Source organism: Xenopus laevis, chromosome 6S, assembly GCF_017654675.1.
Source record: "Xenopus laevis strain J_2021 chromosome 6S, Xenopus_laevis_v10.1, whole genome shotgun sequence".
NCBI lineage: Eukaryota > Metazoa > Chordata > Amphibia > Anura > Pipidae > Xenopus > Xenopus laevis.
Genome location: NC_054382.1, coordinates 79,304,946 through 79,324,500, shown reverse-complemented (window position 1 = coordinate 79,324,500; position 19,555 = coordinate 79,304,946). Strand labels below are relative to the sequence as shown.

General features: G+C 38.5%; 1 protein-coding gene across 5 annotated transcripts in view; it reads right to left on the bottom strand.

The window, feature by feature from the left end:
* Window positions 1–19,555, bottom strand: part of LOC108704456 (kinesin-like protein KIF13A) — a 118,997-nt gene that overhangs the window by 66,101 nt on the left and 33,341 nt on the right. For all 5 annotated transcript variants that reach the window (XM_018241013.2, XM_018241016.2, XM_018241014.2 and 2 more), the window contains exons 3-5: window positions 18,804–18,816; window positions 6,718–6,778; window positions 91–183 (exon numbers count right to left, since the gene is read on the bottom strand). In XM_018241013.2, the coding sequence (XP_018096502.1) occupies window positions 91–183; window positions 6,718–6,778; window positions 18,804–18,816 (167 nt within the window). The remainder of the gene's footprint in view (window positions 1–90; window positions 184–6,717; window positions 6,779–18,803; window positions 18,817–19,555) is intronic.

Below are 19,555 nucleotides of genomic sequence, written 5' to 3'. Positions count from 1 at the left end.
TGGAGTCTGTGCTGCTCCTTTGCTGACGGCAAAAAGTGGAAAAGACCACTAAACCTTACCTTATATATTCCTATTCCTTATATATTATACCTGTTTGTCCGTATGCAAAAATGCAAGCGTTGTATCCCTGAAAAGCATTGTCAAGAATTCCTTCTCCAAGGCACTTAAACACTGCTTCTTGACCTGCAAAACAGAATTATTATTCATTCAAATGTACACACAATTGTATCCAACAATAACTAAAATGATTTAACTGCAACAAAGGAAAAAAATGTCAAGAGTTGCCCACATACAAGACTAAAGCTTGGCTGCAACTAACAGTTCCCAGCAGACACTCATTTTCATTATTCAACTGCATTAGATAAGTAAAGGTGGAGATACAAGGGCAGATAAAGCTGTCGATATCAGTCCTTTAAACCAATTCCGACAGGTCTTCCCGATCGATATCTGGCCAAAATATCGATCGGGAAGGTTTCATTTTTCCACTGACCAACCCTAGAGCCGAATTTTCGGATTACCCCGATATAGCCCTGCCGTTGGTGGGCATATCGATGAATGATCCTCTCGTTTGGCGTAGTCGCCAGACAAGCAGATCTCTTCATGTATGGCCAGCTTTATAGCTAACAGTGGGTAAAAGGTTACATGCAAGCTTTCCAAGTTTTCCTACACAATACCTAAAAGTCTCTACTTTTAACTTTGACCAGTAGTTAAGTGTTATCTCAGGTAAGAGGTACAGAAAAATTTGTTGTTTTTTTATCTATATTTTTTAATTTTCATACGTTTTAAATGCAGTTGTTACTTTTGGTATAAAGTGACTCACTGTATTCAGCAGTCTAATTATACAGTTGCTATGTTGTTCTTATATATACAGCTTGGTTAAATCAAGTCAAGAAGGAAAATTAAAAAACATTAAGAGAACAGTACAACTCAAAAGAAAAAAATAAATACAGGATTGGTAGGGCAATAAAACAAAAATAAACCATTTGTTATTCTCTGGGTAAACTACTAAGCAGATCAACCCTCGAGGAAACAATAAGTCCAGTTACTCCATATCTCATCATATGTAGGCATCGTTCTGTTACTTAGTGCTGAAAGGTATTCCATTCTTTTTACTTCCTCTATATGTTATTATTTAGTTCCCTTTCTGTTGGGATAATTGATTGCTTCCATTTCTGGCTGCCGTCAGAATATGGTTCATCAGTTTCCTTGCCATCTTTGTGTATTTAAGTTAGGGTTTCCCTAAGAGAAAGGTCCATGGCTCCCTCTGTATATTTTGTAGAAGCTCTCTTACCTTTCCCAATAGTGGGTAACCATGGACAAGCCTCAGAGTATGTGGGAGAGAGTCCTCAACTTTCCAGAGTTCCGACAGCATCTATCCAAGTCTGTAGGATATATTTTATAGAGTATAATACGAATTCTCTGGAGTATAATTAAGTAGGTTTTTGTATATATTCTTTGTACTGAACACAGATGGGGGATTTTTTAGCATTGTCCCATATGTCCTCCCAGTTTTTCTGCAGGGAACTTATCTTCCCAGTACTTCATATACTTGTATTTAGGGAAGTCCTTTGTAGGTTTTTTGACCTGGTCTTCTATAGCAAGTCTAAAAGGGGTTAGCTGTGTTTCTATGTGGAAATTAGGTTTTTATTCAAACACAAACCAATTTGTTCATTGCCTCATAGTGTTGCCATCTTCCTAATTCTGACCAATAATGTAATATTACACAGGCTACTAATGAAAATGTTCACAGTGAGGGTACAGTTAAATTACAGGAATTCTTTCAGTGACATGGTTATATTTACTGGGAGTGCAAAACATTCCCCTTCTGCTCATCTATATTTACACAAGTGAAAGCAGTTATACTGCTTTATTAAGCTAATCCATTATCCTTTCTGAGCAAAAGTAACTGCGCCTTCAGTTTATAACCAGCAATGGCACGGCTTACTAGTTACAAGGGTATATCTTTCTTATATTGCCGAGTGTTACATGGGTATATCTTTCTTATATGGCTGACTAGTTACATGGGTATATCTTTATTTTAACGCTTTGTTACAGTATGAATGTAAACATACTTAATTTTTCTATTTTAAACTAATTAAAAAATTATATATTGCACACTAAGGGGGTTATTTATTTCGAATCCAAAGTCCGAATGCCAAAAACTTGAAAAATGTTAGTTTTTAACTATAAAATTAGAATTTTAGTGAAAAAAAAAACCTTGAATTTTTCAGGATTTATTATACCCTGAGGTTGGAAACAGTCTGAATATGAAAATCCAGCATCTCAGACCTGCCAAGGTTGTGTATAAGTCAATAGAAGAAGTTCCGAAGATATCCTGATCTGCACTGAGTTTCGTGCAATAATCCGAAGATTTCAAGGTTTTCGGGCAAAAATTAGTTTTGAATTTTCACAATTTTTTTCACGTTTTTTCCTGCACAGGAAATTTTCAGGATAATGTATTAATAAATAAGGGAAATCACCCATGCGGATTTGGTCAGAGTATATTTCAGAAAATAATGAAATATTTTTGTATTTTGATAAACAACCCCAAGTATAAGGAGCACAACTGGAAATATTCTACATACAGTTATGGTATAGCATGCATTAAAAAGGTTGGTCATTAGCCCTGGGTGACACTTTTGGGGAGAACTTGATAAAGTCCCCGAATGGACTTCTCTGGGAACATTTAATGGCTTGAGTTCGGGCGTCCTATATGTATGGTATACTGTGGTTTCTATAAGGTCTCATGCTCTCACTTTATTGGTACTACGTTCACTTGGTCCTGATAATGAGATGTAACTTGCTATTTACCCTGTACTGCTTGTATTTGATATGTCAATATTGTTTTGCCCTTCCCTGGTCCCCCCCTCTCTTTCTCTTTCTGTATCCTTTTCCCCCCTCTTTTTGAAAATCAATAAATAAAGATTTGAAAAAAAAAAAAAAAGGTTGGTCATTAAAAATATGAATAAATATCCACATACACACATCTTTATATACACTAATTGATGCCACATACACCTTAAAAGAAATAAAAAATAGACTAATGAACTAATAAATAAAAATATACTAATGCCAAGAATTTACTTTGCTTTTATGGTTTCAGCTGTGGCCATGCGTGCTTTGTCTTTTAGCTTCTAAGTAGAAGAGAATTTGTAATGATCCACAGCCATTAAAATGTCTATAAAACGGATATCTTGGCAAAGGAGATACTGAAGCATGAAATACATTATCCCGATTTTTTTCTTTTAATTATGAACAATGAAGTAAAATCCCAACAATGGTGTTTTGAATATCATCTAGATAGTGGGGTTTTGCAGATGGAACAATTATAAAAACTAACAAAGATGGTGGTACCCATGTAATTCAATCAGCTGGCACCAAAAGGCACCAAATCTCCAGCCGTTTCCCACTGACTTAAATGTGAAGCACCGGACAACACCAATATTGGAACTGTTAGGTGTTATCTATTCAACTCAAAGGGTAGCTGCCAAGGCCAAGTGTTTTCAGATGGCAAGTTAGGGAGTGGCAGGAGGTGCCGGTCCTTACTTCCTGCCCTATAGTAGGCGGTAAGGACCAGTCCCAGTGCACCCAGTAACATCCCGGAAATATCCATCATAGCTAACAATTCCACTATCACCCCCTCTCCCCAGGCCCGGTGCCTTGGGGTTATCCTAGATTCTGCCCTGTCATTCACTCCTCATATCCAGTCACTTATTAAAACTTGTCACTTCCACCTAAGGAACATATCCAAAATACGATCATTTATCACCCAAGATGCTGCCAAAATTCTTATTCACTCTCTCGTCATATCACGTCTAGACTACTGTAACTCTCTTTTAATTGGCCTTCCTCTCCAGAGACTGTCACCTCTCCAGTCCATAATGAACACTGCTGCGAGGCTCATACACCTCAGCAACCCCCCCTCCTCTACCACGCCATTCTGTCAATCCCTGCACTGGCTTCCACTACCTCTCAGAATTAAATTTAAATGAATGACCCTGACATTCAAAGCACTTCATAACTCTGCCCCACCCTACATCTCTGAACTCATCTCTATATACTCACCCAACCGCTTACTACGCTCCTCTACTGACCTGCTACTCAACTCTTCTCTCATTAACTCCTCACATGCTCGCATTCAAGACTTTGCAAGGGCTGCACCCCTCCTCTGAAACTCTCTCCCACGGTCTGTCCGACTTTCTCCCAACCTTTCTGCTTTCAAGAAATCTCTTAAAACGCACTTCTTTCGAGAAGCCTACCCTCACTCTGCTTAACTACCAAACACAACACCACATACAGTACCACATTTCTCACCCACTTAATTCGATCTTGCCCACTCCCACACCTTGTGTATTACTCCCTTCCCTTTAGAGTGTAAGCACTTTCTGCATAGGGCCTTCCTCACCTTTTGTACCGGTATTGATTGTGATGTATGTAACTCCATATGTTCTATATAATTTCATGTGAGTTAGTTGTATAATCACATTTACTTTACAGCGCTACGCAATATGTTGGTGCTATATAAATGTATGTTAATAATAATAATATTATAATAAATGCCTCTGTGCCAATTGCATGAACGACTGCCCTCTTTTCCCGGTTCCTTAACTCCTGGTCAATACTTGGCCCTCCAAGCACACACCACTTACAGGTTGTCTGAAACTAGGGGAAGTCAGGCAGAAGAGGTACCTGCCAACAAGCACCTCCCCACCCCACCCCACTAAGGCACATGTCTATTCTGCCTACCCCTAGTTCTGGTCCTAGTAAGGCCCGGACTTACTGATACTGCCCATCAGGGGAGTGATCAGTAATGTCTCCAGCAGTTACATATAGCAATGCATGCACCTTTGGGCTAAAGAGTCAATTTTGTTAAGCAAAGTGCTAAATAATATAGCGGTGGAAAGCTTTTCCCATAAGACAATTGTAACAATATAATACAATTACAACAATTACCTCAATATAATGCAATTCCAACAAACATGATTATCTTCTACAAAATAATAATTACTACAGAATAACTGATTAAAAATAAAACCCAGAGACCAGTAATAATGAGACCATCACAAAGAAGAGATGGGGATGTGGATATGGACTGTATGTAAGCAAATACTTAAACCCTAGAATTGCTAATAACAATTAAAATCCAGGTTAAGAGATGACAGCCTCTGGCATGGGTATAGTTTTATGGCCTTGTACCCACCAGCTGAAACACGTGTAATTTGTTTAAATCAGTGCAATTTGGCTCAATTTGTGTGATCAAAGTGTCCATTATCCCAAGGCAAAAACTGCCCCATGGGTAGCCAGATTTATAGAAGGGAAGAGCTTGTTTTATCACCATTATGGAGTAACTATTGAGTTTGGACAAAGCAATAACCTTTTACGGTTTTATTTCTACTAGATGCACATGGTGTTATACAGAGTTGTACTGTCTGGCTTTGGATATGAAAAATGTTTATGTACTATGCTGTAAAACACAACATTGGTTTAGATCTAAAACCTTGTTTACAAATGCAGTATTCCTTTTTTTCCTTTTTTTTTTTTTATGTACCATGTTTTTCTATTTAAATACCAGTTGCTTCAGAAGAATAGAGACTGTACGCAATACAAAACAACATGGACCAGAAACAATCTTCTGAATTGCTCAATGCCTGGCGTGACTTGAAACAGGCATGCACGTGCTACACTTCATGGCATGCACTAATACAACAAATGGCTGTACACAGTCACATGTGGTTGTATTTGGTCATACATTCTAATAACACTTTCTCATTTTTTCTGAAGTTTCAAAACATTTTATGAGGACACACAGAAAGGAAAGCTACAGTATGTGTACCATGTTCAGATTATCAGTCCCAAAACCTTAACACCTCAAATAAGACATTGACGTGTACTACTCCCCACAACAGAGAAAATTATATAAAGTACTTCATATGATACAACTGATTAATTTTCCATGTAAATGCTTCTATATAAGAGGTAGGCTGAATGCTTTGTTAGATTTGTCTTACTACTTTGCAATATTTAGGCTTCTATTCAGATGTTTCCCTTTTCCTCCAAGATCCAATTACCACAAAAATTCAATCTCTGTCATATGGCTCTCTTGTTAGTTTCTCCATTGCTTAAAGGGGTGGTTCACCTTTAAGTTAAATTTTAATATGTTATAGAATGGTTTCTTCTAAGCAACTTTTAAATTGGTCTTAATTATTTCTTTTTTAGAGTTATTTTTAATTATTTGCCTTCTTCTTCTTCTGACTCTCTTCAGCTTTCAAATGGTGGTCACCGGCCCCTTCTAAAAATCAAATCTTCTGTAAAGACAAATTTATTATCATTGCTACTTTTTATTACACATCATTCTATTCAGGCCTATCCTATTCATATTTCAGTGTCTTGTTCATATCAGTGCAGGGTTACTGGGTAATTTGGACCCCAGCAACCAGATTGCTGAAACGGCAAAACTGGAGAACTGCTGAATAATTAGCTAAATAACTCAAAAACCACAGAATATCACTCTCTACATCATACTAAAAGTTAACTCAAAGGTGAACAACCCCTTTAGAGAGCCAAATGCAACTCACTATTTAATTCCCTGTACAAAAAGGGCATATGGCATGGGGTAACACCATGTTTTCCAAGAATAAATCCAATCTATACCACATCACAGTACAATCTTTAACCTAAACAAAATGTGCCAGCTAGTGTATGTTTTCTGTGCTTTACCTGCATATTTAGAGGTGTTTGATTCATCCATGGACCAGAAGCAGTAGTCAAAGGCAAACACCTGCAAAACAAAAAAAAACAAACAAACCTCCCTTCAGATTTTCAGTTTGAATACATTCTGTATAGATTTTATGATTAGTTATAGACAAGTGGTTTGTCTCTGTTCTGCCTAAAAACATCCTGTTCTCCAATACAAACATTTTAATGTTTTGTCAAATTTCACATGATATATCCACACTTCTGAAGAAGAAAGATTTACAAAACTATTCTAGCGATCATTATTTCAGAGGCCACTGTTGACCCAGTAACCCAAAGATGATAATTCAATTCTGATTTAAAAAGTAACCTCTTAATTAGAAATGGAATGAATTTGCAGCTCAGGCCAGTATTTTTTTGGCAGACTTGATGCCATTTAGCAAGAGCTTTCCTCTGCATAACATGCTGGCTGGATCACAATGCAGTGTCAATATTGCTAGTGGTAAGCAGGATACCTCTGTGATTCCAACCTCTGCAAAATATGTGCAAGGAGTTTGCAGTGCCTGGAGGAAAATACATGAAAAAACAGGAGGGACATACAAGAGGAGCCCTGTAGGGCTTACTTATAAACACTGGACACATTTGTATCTGGACAATAAAAGGTAGAACAATGAAAGAAACATCTAATTGGCTGCCATAGGTTACTGCACAAGTGTTTATAAATGACCCCCATTTAATGGCAAGGCAACCTCTGGGTACTCCAGTTTTCTTCTAAACTACAAAAACATTCAGGCAGGATATTTGACTTTAGATTGAACTGTGTATGTTCCTAGTATTCCCTTAGATTGTAAAGCTTCACTGAGGTAGGGTCTAATGTGAATAATAAACACACGCGATACAATAAAATCCAGATTTATTATACCCTGAGGTTGCAAAATATGGAATATGAAAATACTCCATCTTCAACCTGTCGAGGTCCTGTAGAAGTGGCAGAGGTCCTATTTGCAATTTGAAGATATTATTGTCTGCGCTGTGTTTTGTACAATTATACGAACATTTCAAGCTTTTCTGCTGATTTCACAAAAAATTCTGACTTTTTTGGTGTCGAATCCGGCAAATTAACATTTTTCGAGTGACAATACGAAAAAGTCATGCTTTTTGCCGATTTTTTTGTGGTTTTTAAATAAAAAATACGGGTAAATTATGGATTTTAGTTTGGTTGGATCAGAAAAATTCAGATTTTAGTAAGCAACCCCCCAAGTAAAGCATGATGTATGATGTAAAAATAAAGATTAACAATAAACTAAGAATGGACAATAATTTATTTTGGCATTCTGGGTTTGTTTTAAAAAATGATATCAAAACCAACAAGAGAAGGAGAAGGAAAGGTAAAATCATTTGGGGGGGGGGTGTGACGAAATGCTAGGAACTCTACAGTGAATATAACTGCTTACTTGATACCATGGGCCAGTGCTCCTTTTCGTTAAAAACTACATTTGCCTGGGATATTTCTGAAGAAGCTCCTCGTTGCCCTTTTTGTCTTTTTCTGTCTTCTCTTCTTTTTGGTTCAAATGTCCACAATAAAAGTAGAGTAAAAGGGGACTTAAGGAAAAACTGTTGGCTTTTTCATTCTAATACACATGTGCCTGCCTCAGCCTGCACCCAAAGAAAAGAAGACAGAAGAAGAAGATTGCACCAAAAGAGCTTCTACAGAAATACACTTGGCCAGTAAAATCTTCTGCTAACAGGAGCACTAGACTGGGGTATCAGGTAAGCAACTAAAATCTCTTGGAGGTGACTAACATTTGGCACTTCCCAGTAATTCACCTTTATCCAGCCGTTCCTAGATTAAGTAAAAGGAATAGTTCTTGTACTGAACATAGTTTTTCTATTGTTTTAATCACAAAAAACAGGGTTAATGGCCTTGGTTGCTCCTGCGAGCACACTTTCAAGCACCGGAGCAGTGGGGAGCTTTGAGTCCCCAGCGCCCCTTTGGGATGCGGCTGGGCGACATGTCGCCCCTAAATTATTGCTGCCCTAGGCCCGGGCCTTTGTGGCCTGGCCAGAAATCCGGGTGTAAGCAGCCAGATAACACTTATTTGGTCAGGCAGTTTTGAGACAGAGTTTCTGAGAGAGGTGTACTTAATGCAAGTATGCCTAGAAGCTAGCTTTGTTTCATTACTTAAAAACTAAAAACACTTCAAAGTGTAGCCATAGTATGTATAAGCTCAAGGCCATCCAATGGACATAACTTTAAAGACAAACCAAATGAATTATTTGCCACAATAGAGGTTGCCTACAAATATAGCAAGGTCAACCAGAACAAAGGAAGAAATCATCTTTATCTGTAATCCTAGAATAAAGAAATGCTGAGATCAGTGAAATTAAATTCACTTGTATTGATTTATGCCTGGCTGATTGTTGTATATATCACAGCCAGGATGTTTGGATTGTGCAAGTTTAAGTCATAACCCAATTTTAACATACTACAGCATTTCATTATACTTATACCGCTAGGCCGAAACAATAGTATACATCAACAATACTGAAGTTAGACTACCATATATTTAAATAGAGCTTTGCATATTTTATTTATGTAGGCATTCTAAATGGAGAGCTATCTGCGACTGCTTTCTGTTAGGTGGCTGTTTATGGTAGGGATGCACCGAATCCAGGATTCGGTTCGGGATTCTGCCTTTTTCAGCAGGATTAGGATTCGGCTGAATCCTTCTGCCCGGCCGAACCGAATTTGCATATGCAAATTAGGGGTGGGAGGGTAAATTACGTGACTTTTTCTCACAAAACAAGGAAGTAAAAAATATTTTCCCCTTCCCACCCCTAATTTGCATATGCAAATTAGGAATTGGATTTGGTTTGGTATTCGGCCGAATCTTTCGCAAAGGATTCGGGGGTTGGCCTTATCCAAAATAGTGGATTCGGTGCATTGCTAGTTTATGGGACACAAGTATGCTCACCTTTGCCATAAGAAATAATTTCTTCTGGAATTATTGTTAGTGTATTTGCAACACACTAACAGAACTGGCATTAGCTATTTAAAAGATCAAATCAGTTGCTGTCGCGCTCTTTCTTAAAAGATTCTGTCACAAGAAAACACACACCAGTAAATAGTGCGCCTCTACCAGACTTCTGAATGGAAATCCGTTTTTCAAAAGAGCAAACAGATTTTTTTATATTTAATTTTGAAATCTTGACATGGGGCTAGACAAGTTTCCCAGATGTCCTGAGTCATGTGATTTGTGCTCTGATAGACACTTTTCAGGTGACAGGTGCCATTTACAGGGGTTGTTCACCTTTAAATTAACTTTTAGTATGATGTAGAGAGTGATATTCTGAGACAATTTGCAATCGGTTTTTATTATTTGTGGTTTTTGAGTTATTCAGCTTTTTTTCAGCTGATTACCATCTTGAAGTTTCATCAATCTGGTTGCTATGGTCCAAATTACCCAAGCAACCATGCACTGATTTGAATAAGAATAGGAGAGGCCTGAATAAAAAGTCGAGTAATAAAAAAGAGCAATTACAATTCATTTGTAGTCTAACAGAGCATTTGTTTTTTAGATGGGGTCAGTGACCCCCATTTGAAAGCTGGAAAGGCCCAGAAGAAGAAGTAATTAACTACAAAAAGTAAAACATATAAATAATTATGACCAATTGCAAAATTGCTAAGAATTGGGCATGCTATAACATACTAGAAATGGTGAACCACCCCGTTAAGGACTTTCCAGAAGAGAATTCAACATGCATTATGCCCTGAACAGACAAATCCTCTTGTTGGTTTTCACATGCACAGTGCTGGAAGGTTGATCAGTCATCTTGACAATTCTTGACAGAAGAGCCAGAAAATAGAAGATACAGAAGAGAATAGCAAAAGAAGATAAGAGAAGTATAGGTTATTCAAGGAAAAACTCTAGCTAAAGCTGGCCAAAGATCTAAAGATTTTTAAAAGATCTTTTCGTTATGGTGAGACCACAATTATCTCGAAACGATTGTTGAAATGTATGATTTGTCCATCAACTAAAAAGACAATTTCAAGCGATATTGGCAGGAAAACTGAGGGTAGCTGCCTGCATGGCCCTGCAAACATAGACCAATAAAAATTTTTTAACCTGGCCGATCAATTTTCTGACAGATGTCGGCCGAAAAATCGTAAGATGCCTGGCTATTTTGTTGGCCTAAGGCAATGATCCCAAACCAGCGGCGCATGAGCAACATGTTTCTCACTAACCCCTTGACTGTGAAAGTGAATTGCCCTTTAAGCTGCAAGTCACAGTTTCCCCAAGACAGGGGTCCCCACCTTTTTTGGCCCGGGGACCAAAAAAGAGCCAATTTTTTTCCAAGGACCAGAGGGGGAGGGGGGGAGGGAAGGTTGTCTGAAGGGCCGGCATCCAATTTGGGCGCACCACATTCATTGTTCGGCGGCCCAGTTCAGGACTGTCCAGTGGTTGGGGACCCCTGCCCCAAGAGACTTGCTTATCTTAAATTGTTACAATTGTTTCTTAAATTGTTATAAAAACATATATGTGCACCTGCCAAATATTCTGGGCTTTCTTCCAAAAGCCAATTAAGTTTTAGAAACTTTGTATCTTTTTCTGGCTGTTCAGTGCAGGAGATCAAAGAGAAAGTCGAGAAATTTCTGTAACAATCCGAGACTGCGGGCTGAGCTGTCAATAACGGGACTGTCTAAACCGCTAAAAACGGGACAGTTGTGAGGTATGCTTGATGAAAAGTATCAAGTATCTTCTTGATGAAAATCAGTAGTAAAAGTTCAAGCCTAGGAAGTCAGCATATTATACACCGTCTTTGTCTGGTTAATTCGATCAGTTAAAGTTTCAGCATCTGTTAAAACCGCCCGCGACAAATCTCCTCCTCAAGGCAACTTTGGAAAATGAATCGTTCCAAGTGCCATCCCGCCATGATTTACATTCTAGCTGGCGGGAAGGCAGGGGAAGGCAGTTTGGGGAGATTAGTCGCCCTGAAGAAGAAGAGATTTGTCGCTGTGCGACTAATCTCCCCAAATCTGACCGTGTGTCTCTGCCCTAAAGGAAAAAAAATAGCTAAAAACCAGAGATTTTACATGTAAAGAGCACAAAGATGGCAGATAAACATGTTATACTATAGTGTACATTTAATACTTGGCCAGTGTCATATTGATAAACAGTGGCACAGGTTTTACTATACGACATACTGCCAAAACTCCAGAAGCGTAACTGAGTAAAGATTGATGGCTCAAAAACATTGGCAGGCAACCTGTGCGTTGGAAAGCATAATACAAAAAATGAATGGTGGGAGCTGTAGTTTCGGAACAGCTTGAGAGCAAAAAAAAGTTAAGGAAATTTAGTTGCAAAAAAATAAAGCAGTTTAAAATAAAAATCTTTTGTGTCCCTGCAACTTCCTCCCAAGCCAAGTGCAGCAGTGAAGGCCATGCAGGAACTGCCTCCATATTGAATAAAATTAAACACACTGATAACTTGAGGGTCAGAATATTTGCTTTGTAAAAGCACAAAATAGCTTCTGTAGTCTCCTTTCCCTTCTTTTCACTTATGTCTGATACTAAGGCGGCTGCTAGAAGAATCTGATTCATCCCACAACATTCCATGGAAATTTAAACAAGACACCCTCTCTCTCTCCAGGGGAATCCTCCTTGCTAAAAGAATATTCTATTTTCCAATTTGATTTTATTTAATTACTTGGTACAATCATTCTTGAAATAGTAGTCCGGGACGGAATGTTTAAGCCTTTTTAAATTAAGAAATGCTCTTGGTACAGAGCAAAAGGCAGTATATAAATAATAATTCTAAGTATATTTATTTGTGCATTAATTACAATATTCAAAATTAGGTTTTTTTCCATGAAATATCAGGCAACTGGCAAATGATAATTCTACGTAGACACTGAAAAAACTGATTTTGGCACATATTTTACCGTTGTGCTATTTCTTCCATGCTGGGCCTACACTCAGTTTCAAACAACTGCGAGAAAAATGTTTATCATATGAAAACTCATGGATGAGATGCAATTCAATTGAGATTGAAAATTCACTAGTTATCATTTGAAAACTCCATTGAAGTCTAGGGAAATGGAACTGAATTTCTCCTTGGATAGAATCCTTGGATCGAATCTTGTCCATGAGTTTGCACTTGATGAACCTTTTTCTCACTGAATTGAATCTGGCCCAGTGTTGTATAAGACAATTAATTATAATAAATAAAAATGATGTAGACAATTAATCAAATATAATTACAGGTTAAATAGTAAACATTTTGCCTTAGATCTGTTTTTGCAGTGCAGTTAAATCTGAGATTTATTACCTGAGATAATCTTTGTTTAAGGCAGCTTAGAGAGCATGCTACAAACGGAAAATGATCAGGTTTATTACTCTTTTACTGACAAAACTTCAATAATACAGAAAGCTTAATCTTGCTTGAACACTTGTGTTTTATTGGAATCCTGGCTGGATCTTAATCACACAGATGGTGCATGGCAGACTGGAGCACACATGCATATAGTGCCAAGGATTATTAAGAATATGGAGCTACATTCATGCAGGTAATTATACTGTGTAAACTGTTAGCATTTTCTTTACAGTCTATTTATTCTAGCAGGTTCAAGTGGTATCTTACAGGTTACAGCACAAGATCCGTCCACCACAACAATAACCCAGCTTAATACTGCAGTGGAGGACTGGCCATACATTACACATTCCATACCCCCTTAGCCCATTTACAGAGCACTTATGCCCATGGGATTTCTGGTACATGGTTTCATAGGGAAGCATTAAGTACAGGACTTGTGTCCTATGCGATCCATAGTTTGCACATGTGAATAACATACATGCTAGGGGACATCCAAGGTGCTTATCCTAAATTATATGTTATAAATAAATAGAGTGCAGTAAAATTCAGGTAGTGTTATATTCACAGGAGGAGCTATCTGCTACTGTGAGAGTGAAAACGTGCAACCTTTGGCACGGCCTACATGGCAGGGTGCAATGTGCTAAAACATAGCCTTTTGGACCTCCTCCTGGACACAAACCTTAACAACTTCAACAAAACAGGAAAACACTAACTGTATAACTCCAAAACACACTGCAAAACCACTATAAGTCCAACATAAAAACATTATTAAAGCCATAAAAAATCCCACGTTGTAGATGTAACAAACCCCATTTTAATAAGGGTCACTACATAAGACCAAATTAGTATTATAATAGAAAGCAGGACAAATCCAAGGCAGTAGCTATGACTGCAAAGTGCTTTTATTGGGGGGAAATGCTTATAATACTGACTGTATCAATTTGGGTGTGTACACAGGACACCTTGCAGGAGAATCCACCTACATATACTAAAGGTGAGCTACAGCCTATTTATAATTGATAAGACCAAATTATACTATTACACCTATTGGCTATTTTGTGAATTGTTTATTTAGAGAAGGTTTCTGTTTTGTTTATGCTGACACACAGAGTTACAGTATGACATGTATAAACCTATTTATTACATAATTATTTTGCCATTACATGTGTACAGTACTATTCACCAGCAACAGGGCTGTCCAAATGGAGACCTGGAAGAAGTTCTACTCCAAGTAGACAGTCCGCACTACTCTTTATCATATAAATGTATCCATGTATGATTCACATGCACACATGTTAATAGATACATGTTCTAGATGGGTAACAGGTGCAGTGCAGTCAGGGGTGATCCTGGCCCCTCCGCCACCTGAGGCAGCAGCAGTTGCTGCTGCCCCCCCTCCCCCAGAAATTCTCTCTTAAAGGAAAACTATACCCCCCAAACAATGTAGGTCTCTATAAAAAGATATTGCATAAAACAGCTCATATGTAAAATCCTGCTTCATGTAAATAAACCATTCCATAATAATATACTTTTCTAGTAGTATGTGCCATTGGGTAATCATAAATAGAAAATTGCCATTTTAAAAAATAAGGGCCGCCCCCTGGGATCGTAGGATTCACTGTACTCACAAACATACCAACAAACCATACATGTTAGGTCACATGAGCCAATTAACAGACAGAGTTGTGTCTTTTGCTTCCACACTTCTTCCTGTTACAGTTAGAGTTGTAGTATTTCTGGTCAGGTGATCTCTGAGACAGCACACAGACCATCACGAAATGGTGGCTCAAGGCAAGAGATGTAAAAGGGCAAGATTAACTTAAATATATATTCCAGTTTGGTAAGATTCTTTAATATGCCACTTAATATGATATGAACTATCTGTTGCTTAAGTGTTCATTTTGGGGGTATAGTTTTCCTTTAAAGTACCAGCCTCAACTCGCCTCATTGGCGAAACACCCCTGAGTGCTGTGCTGGTAATGGTGATGTATAGCTCAAATAAAGAGTGCCTGCAGAGCCTATCAAAGCTAAGCAAATACTTGGGGAGCAGCCACGGAAGGAAAGCCGAGGCTTGAGCTTTAGGGGTGAGCAGATGTCGTCTAGATCAGTTACAGTCATTAAAGTTCAGGCAGCTGAATAGCTGGGGCTTCGCCTCCATTTAAAACCAGGATATTTACACTATCTTAAATACAGTTTCCAGCACAAAGCCCAAACAGCTGCTCTGTCTGTATCTATGCCATATACACTACTGCCGTCTGCTATTACAATTAAGGAGTCTCAAAGCCCCGGTTTGGCTGACAGAATACTTTGTTTGTGAGAGTGGAAGGAAGAACACTACAGGAAGTGGTTTATGAATGCAACCAAGCAAGAAGTCACTTATTATTACATAGCACCAATGGACTTATCCCAGAATTCTGATATCTTCAGCAATTCGACGTACAAAAACATATTTAAGATATTCACTGCCTCAGGGAGGTAAACAACGCACAATACTTCACTTAGTTTAACAATACTACAAATGTGGACACATCTTTATTATATTGGTAGGTGTGTCAGGGAGTTGTTATACTGTTACCTTCCCGTTCTGTTGATGGGCTGCTGGGAGGGAAAAAGACAAGGGTGATATCACTCCGACTTGCAGCTCAGCAGTATAGTGTGACTGAAGTTTATCACATGGCTGAGGGCACCATAACAAGATATCAAGCCCCATGTCAGATTTCAAAATTAAATGAAAAAAATAAAAATCTGTATGCTCTTTTGAAAAGTGGATTTCTATGCAGGATTGTGCAGGAGGAGCACTATTAATTGATGCATTTGTTAAAAAAAAAAAACAAAAAAAACCATGTTTTCCCATGACAGAATCCCTTTAATATGTAAATTGGAAAAGCTATATTATATTAAGTTAGTTACATTCACACATACTACATGTACAAAATACTCATAACATTTATGGCCAATGGAGAAGCAGTTGTGGTTGTAGCCTAAGAAATATCCTCATTCAAACAGGTACTGTTGTAGCTGCCCTTGTCTGTATTAATGCAGACAAAGGGATCTTCAGCTGGAGTCACTCCACTTGTTACTAAACTACAAATCCCAATATCATATAACCACTGCCTGTCATTGGGTTGCTGCAAGTTGTAGATCAGCAGGATCTGGTAAGCCATATTTGAAAAACATGGGTCCATAGGAAAATAAACTAAATGGTACAGTGCTTTTGCAGCACCAGGCTTATGGGTTTTAATTTTTGAAGTTGTTTTTATTGTTTCGCATTTACTTTTGAACAAAAGCAGATCTCAAAACAGTTGACAATTTCAACACCAATGCCAGGGTTTTCGATCAGTTGCTATAAAATCAAGTTGTTTTTAGCAGTTGAGAAAGATGCCTGCAGTGGTGCTTGAAAGTTTGTGAACCCTTAAAATTTTCTATATTTTTATATGAATGTAGCCTAAAACATCATCTGATTTTCAAACAAATCAGATGTGAGTGAAAGACCCTGTTTTATTTAAAGAACACAAAGCCTGATCACACATACAACACATCTTAATTCTTTCATTTAACTAGGTTTTCATGTACTTTTAGGAGTTCAGATGATGATGTTTTAGATCCCATTCATATAAAAATATAGAAATTTTTAAAGGGTACACAAACTTTAAAGCACCACTGTATTAGGTTCCTGGGTTTAAGTCTGGAGTGGGTTTCCACTGGGTTCCCCAGTCTACTAACACAACAGATTCTAAAGGTGGCCATAGATGCACCTTTTATAGTATTAAACAATGTTTTGTACGATATTTAGTGCATCTGTTGCGGGAGACAAGCCAACCAATATCTGCAGAAGTCTTAAATATCAGTCGGCTTGTCGATCGGTCTGGCCAGAAAATTTTGATAGGTGGCCTTTGAAGGCACCAGAACATCGGCCACTCTTAGAATTCTATTGTTTCTACCTGTATATCTGACAATTCAGCTGTAACAGTATTGCAAATAAACGATCTTTCATGTGACCAGTAAAGGAGAAGGAAAGGTTAAAACGAAGTAAACTTTGTCAGAAAGGTCCATATAAATACACCATTAAACCGTCAAAGCAATGCTGCTCTGAGTCCTCTGTCAAAAGAAACACTGCATTTCTTTCCTTCTATTGTGTACACATGGGCTTCTGTATCAGACTTCCTGTTTTCATCTTAAACCTCCAGGGCTTGGGCATGCTCAGTTTGCTCCTCTCTTTACCTCCCACTCTCTTCTCCTTCCTCCCCTCCCTGCTGTAATCTGAGTTTAGAGACTCAGGCAGGAAGTGATGTCATGCCAAGCTAATATGGTAGCTGCTATCCTGAACTAACAGAGAGAGACAATAAATAGCCTCGGTAGCAGTGGCATAACTACCGGGGGAGCAGGGGGTGCGATTGGGCCAGGGCCCGCACCCCCTCAAGTCCCCCCCGGCAGCTCGCACGCCGCAGATTCTAGACGTACAGAGAGGGGCGGGGGGCCCGGCTGCACGTCCGGCCCCCCTCTGGTTACATTGCTGCTCGGTAGCTTCCCTTTTCCTTTAAGATTGTAACAGTGCTCTAGTGCACACCTAGTTAGTGTGTGTGCAAGCAGGTTGAGATCTTGTAAGCTCCACCTGGCCAGAAGTATAATTTTTTTCTGTTACTTTATTGGGTGAGATTCACTAATACAACTCTCTCTCTTGCTCTGTTGCTTCAGTATCAAGCAGAGGCAGTACTATGTATTGAGCTCTATTTGCAATCCTACAAGCAAACAGCAGCAAACAGCAAACAAAACAAACAAACAGACCAAACAGCAGCTTTCCTAATTCTCCAAAGACAATCACAAAGACCTTTCCATTCACTGACAATGGGAATACACATGTGGTTTGTGAATGTGATATTCTCTTAGAGGTAGCACAGACAGAAAGCAAGGATTCCTTGTTACACAACAGATTGCTAACTTAAAAAGAATGAAGCCAAGCATAACTAGACAGATTAAAGCTGCTGATTCATCCCATTCTAATCAAGTTGGCAGCTTTTCTGCCCATTTATGAGGCCCTCAGGACAGGCAGGATTAAAGATCGAGTGGAGACGAGGACTGCATTGGCTCGTTGATGCAGTCCTTGCCCCAACAACCTGTGACCTCATCGTTGCAACAACAGCACAATATTGACCACCTCAAGGTGGGTATATTTGGGACAGATCTGCTCAACTGGTGATCTTACCAAACGGATAATTCTTTCTATGTTTCGCCAGCTTACAACAGCTCTGTGAAAAGTGCTCTGTTTGAAAATTTTCACAATTTAGTGATGTAAGTAATGTTTTGTGGCCCTTTAACCAAGACTAAATAATGGAGGACAAAATTCCAGATCACTTGACAGGTGAGGACCTTCACTGTTTGATTAATCATCTCCCAAACCTGTTTGTGTATACATGCCATACTGTCTCTGCCATGGTTAGTTGAACATATGTAAATAAATACAGTGGTAATGATGTATTTCCAGGGGTTCACTACTATGCAGATGAACTAGTTAGTTGACCTTGAGTACATAAGTGTACAACATGGTTATGGCCATTCTTTATCTGGCAGTCAAGGGTAAACATTACCCATGGTAAATAAGACACACCCCAACACACACTCAGTTTTGGTAAAAGGATTAGAAGAGCAAATTCCATGTTTCCTACATACACACACACACACACAAACACACACCCATTATTCTGTAACTTTATACTTTTTGGTGAAAAAAATGCTTACCTTTGGTGGTTTTCTGATGATATAGGATACAGGTTGATAGAAGATATAGGATGAGCACCAATCATTTGTGAGGATTCCATTAGTTATCAGGAAGGTAACAGAGGATGAGAAAGAAAAATGAAGCAACTGTGAATGAATGGTTTCCAGACAAGACAAAAACACAAGCTTTCTAGGTAAGTTACTGCTGTACCTGCATTTACAGATACAATGACATATCTGCAATGTACTCATGAGGGTTAACTGGCTCCTAATGAAATAGACCATAGTGTGTATGCATAAGCTCCAGTGGGGCAGGGACTGAGTACACGAATGATAAACTTCTATAAAACACTGTGAAATATATCAGTACTAAACAATTTGTCTCCTCTAGCATAGACGACTAATCTCTTCTGAATACTTTTCCACTAGCAAGTGAATTGCAGTGTGAAAACATACGAATGGCATGAAAGGCCGTTGCCTTCCCTTCCCTACGCTAGTGTGTAATTGCCCTTAGAAGTGGAACTACAAAGACATAACAAAGAATGTAATTAACAATGCTTCAAATAAAATTGGTAGGCAATTAAATGTTTTTATTGTTTTGTAAATGTTTTACTCTATATGGGCAACATATAAATGCAGAACTAAAACATATGCAAATGGTTTGATTTCCTTTTGCGGGAATGCTGGGTACTAGATCACCCCCCTTTCCCCAATGACTTAAAATTCCCAAGCTCAGTTTTTTCTTTACTTTTCTATGCTGTGCCAAGGCACAT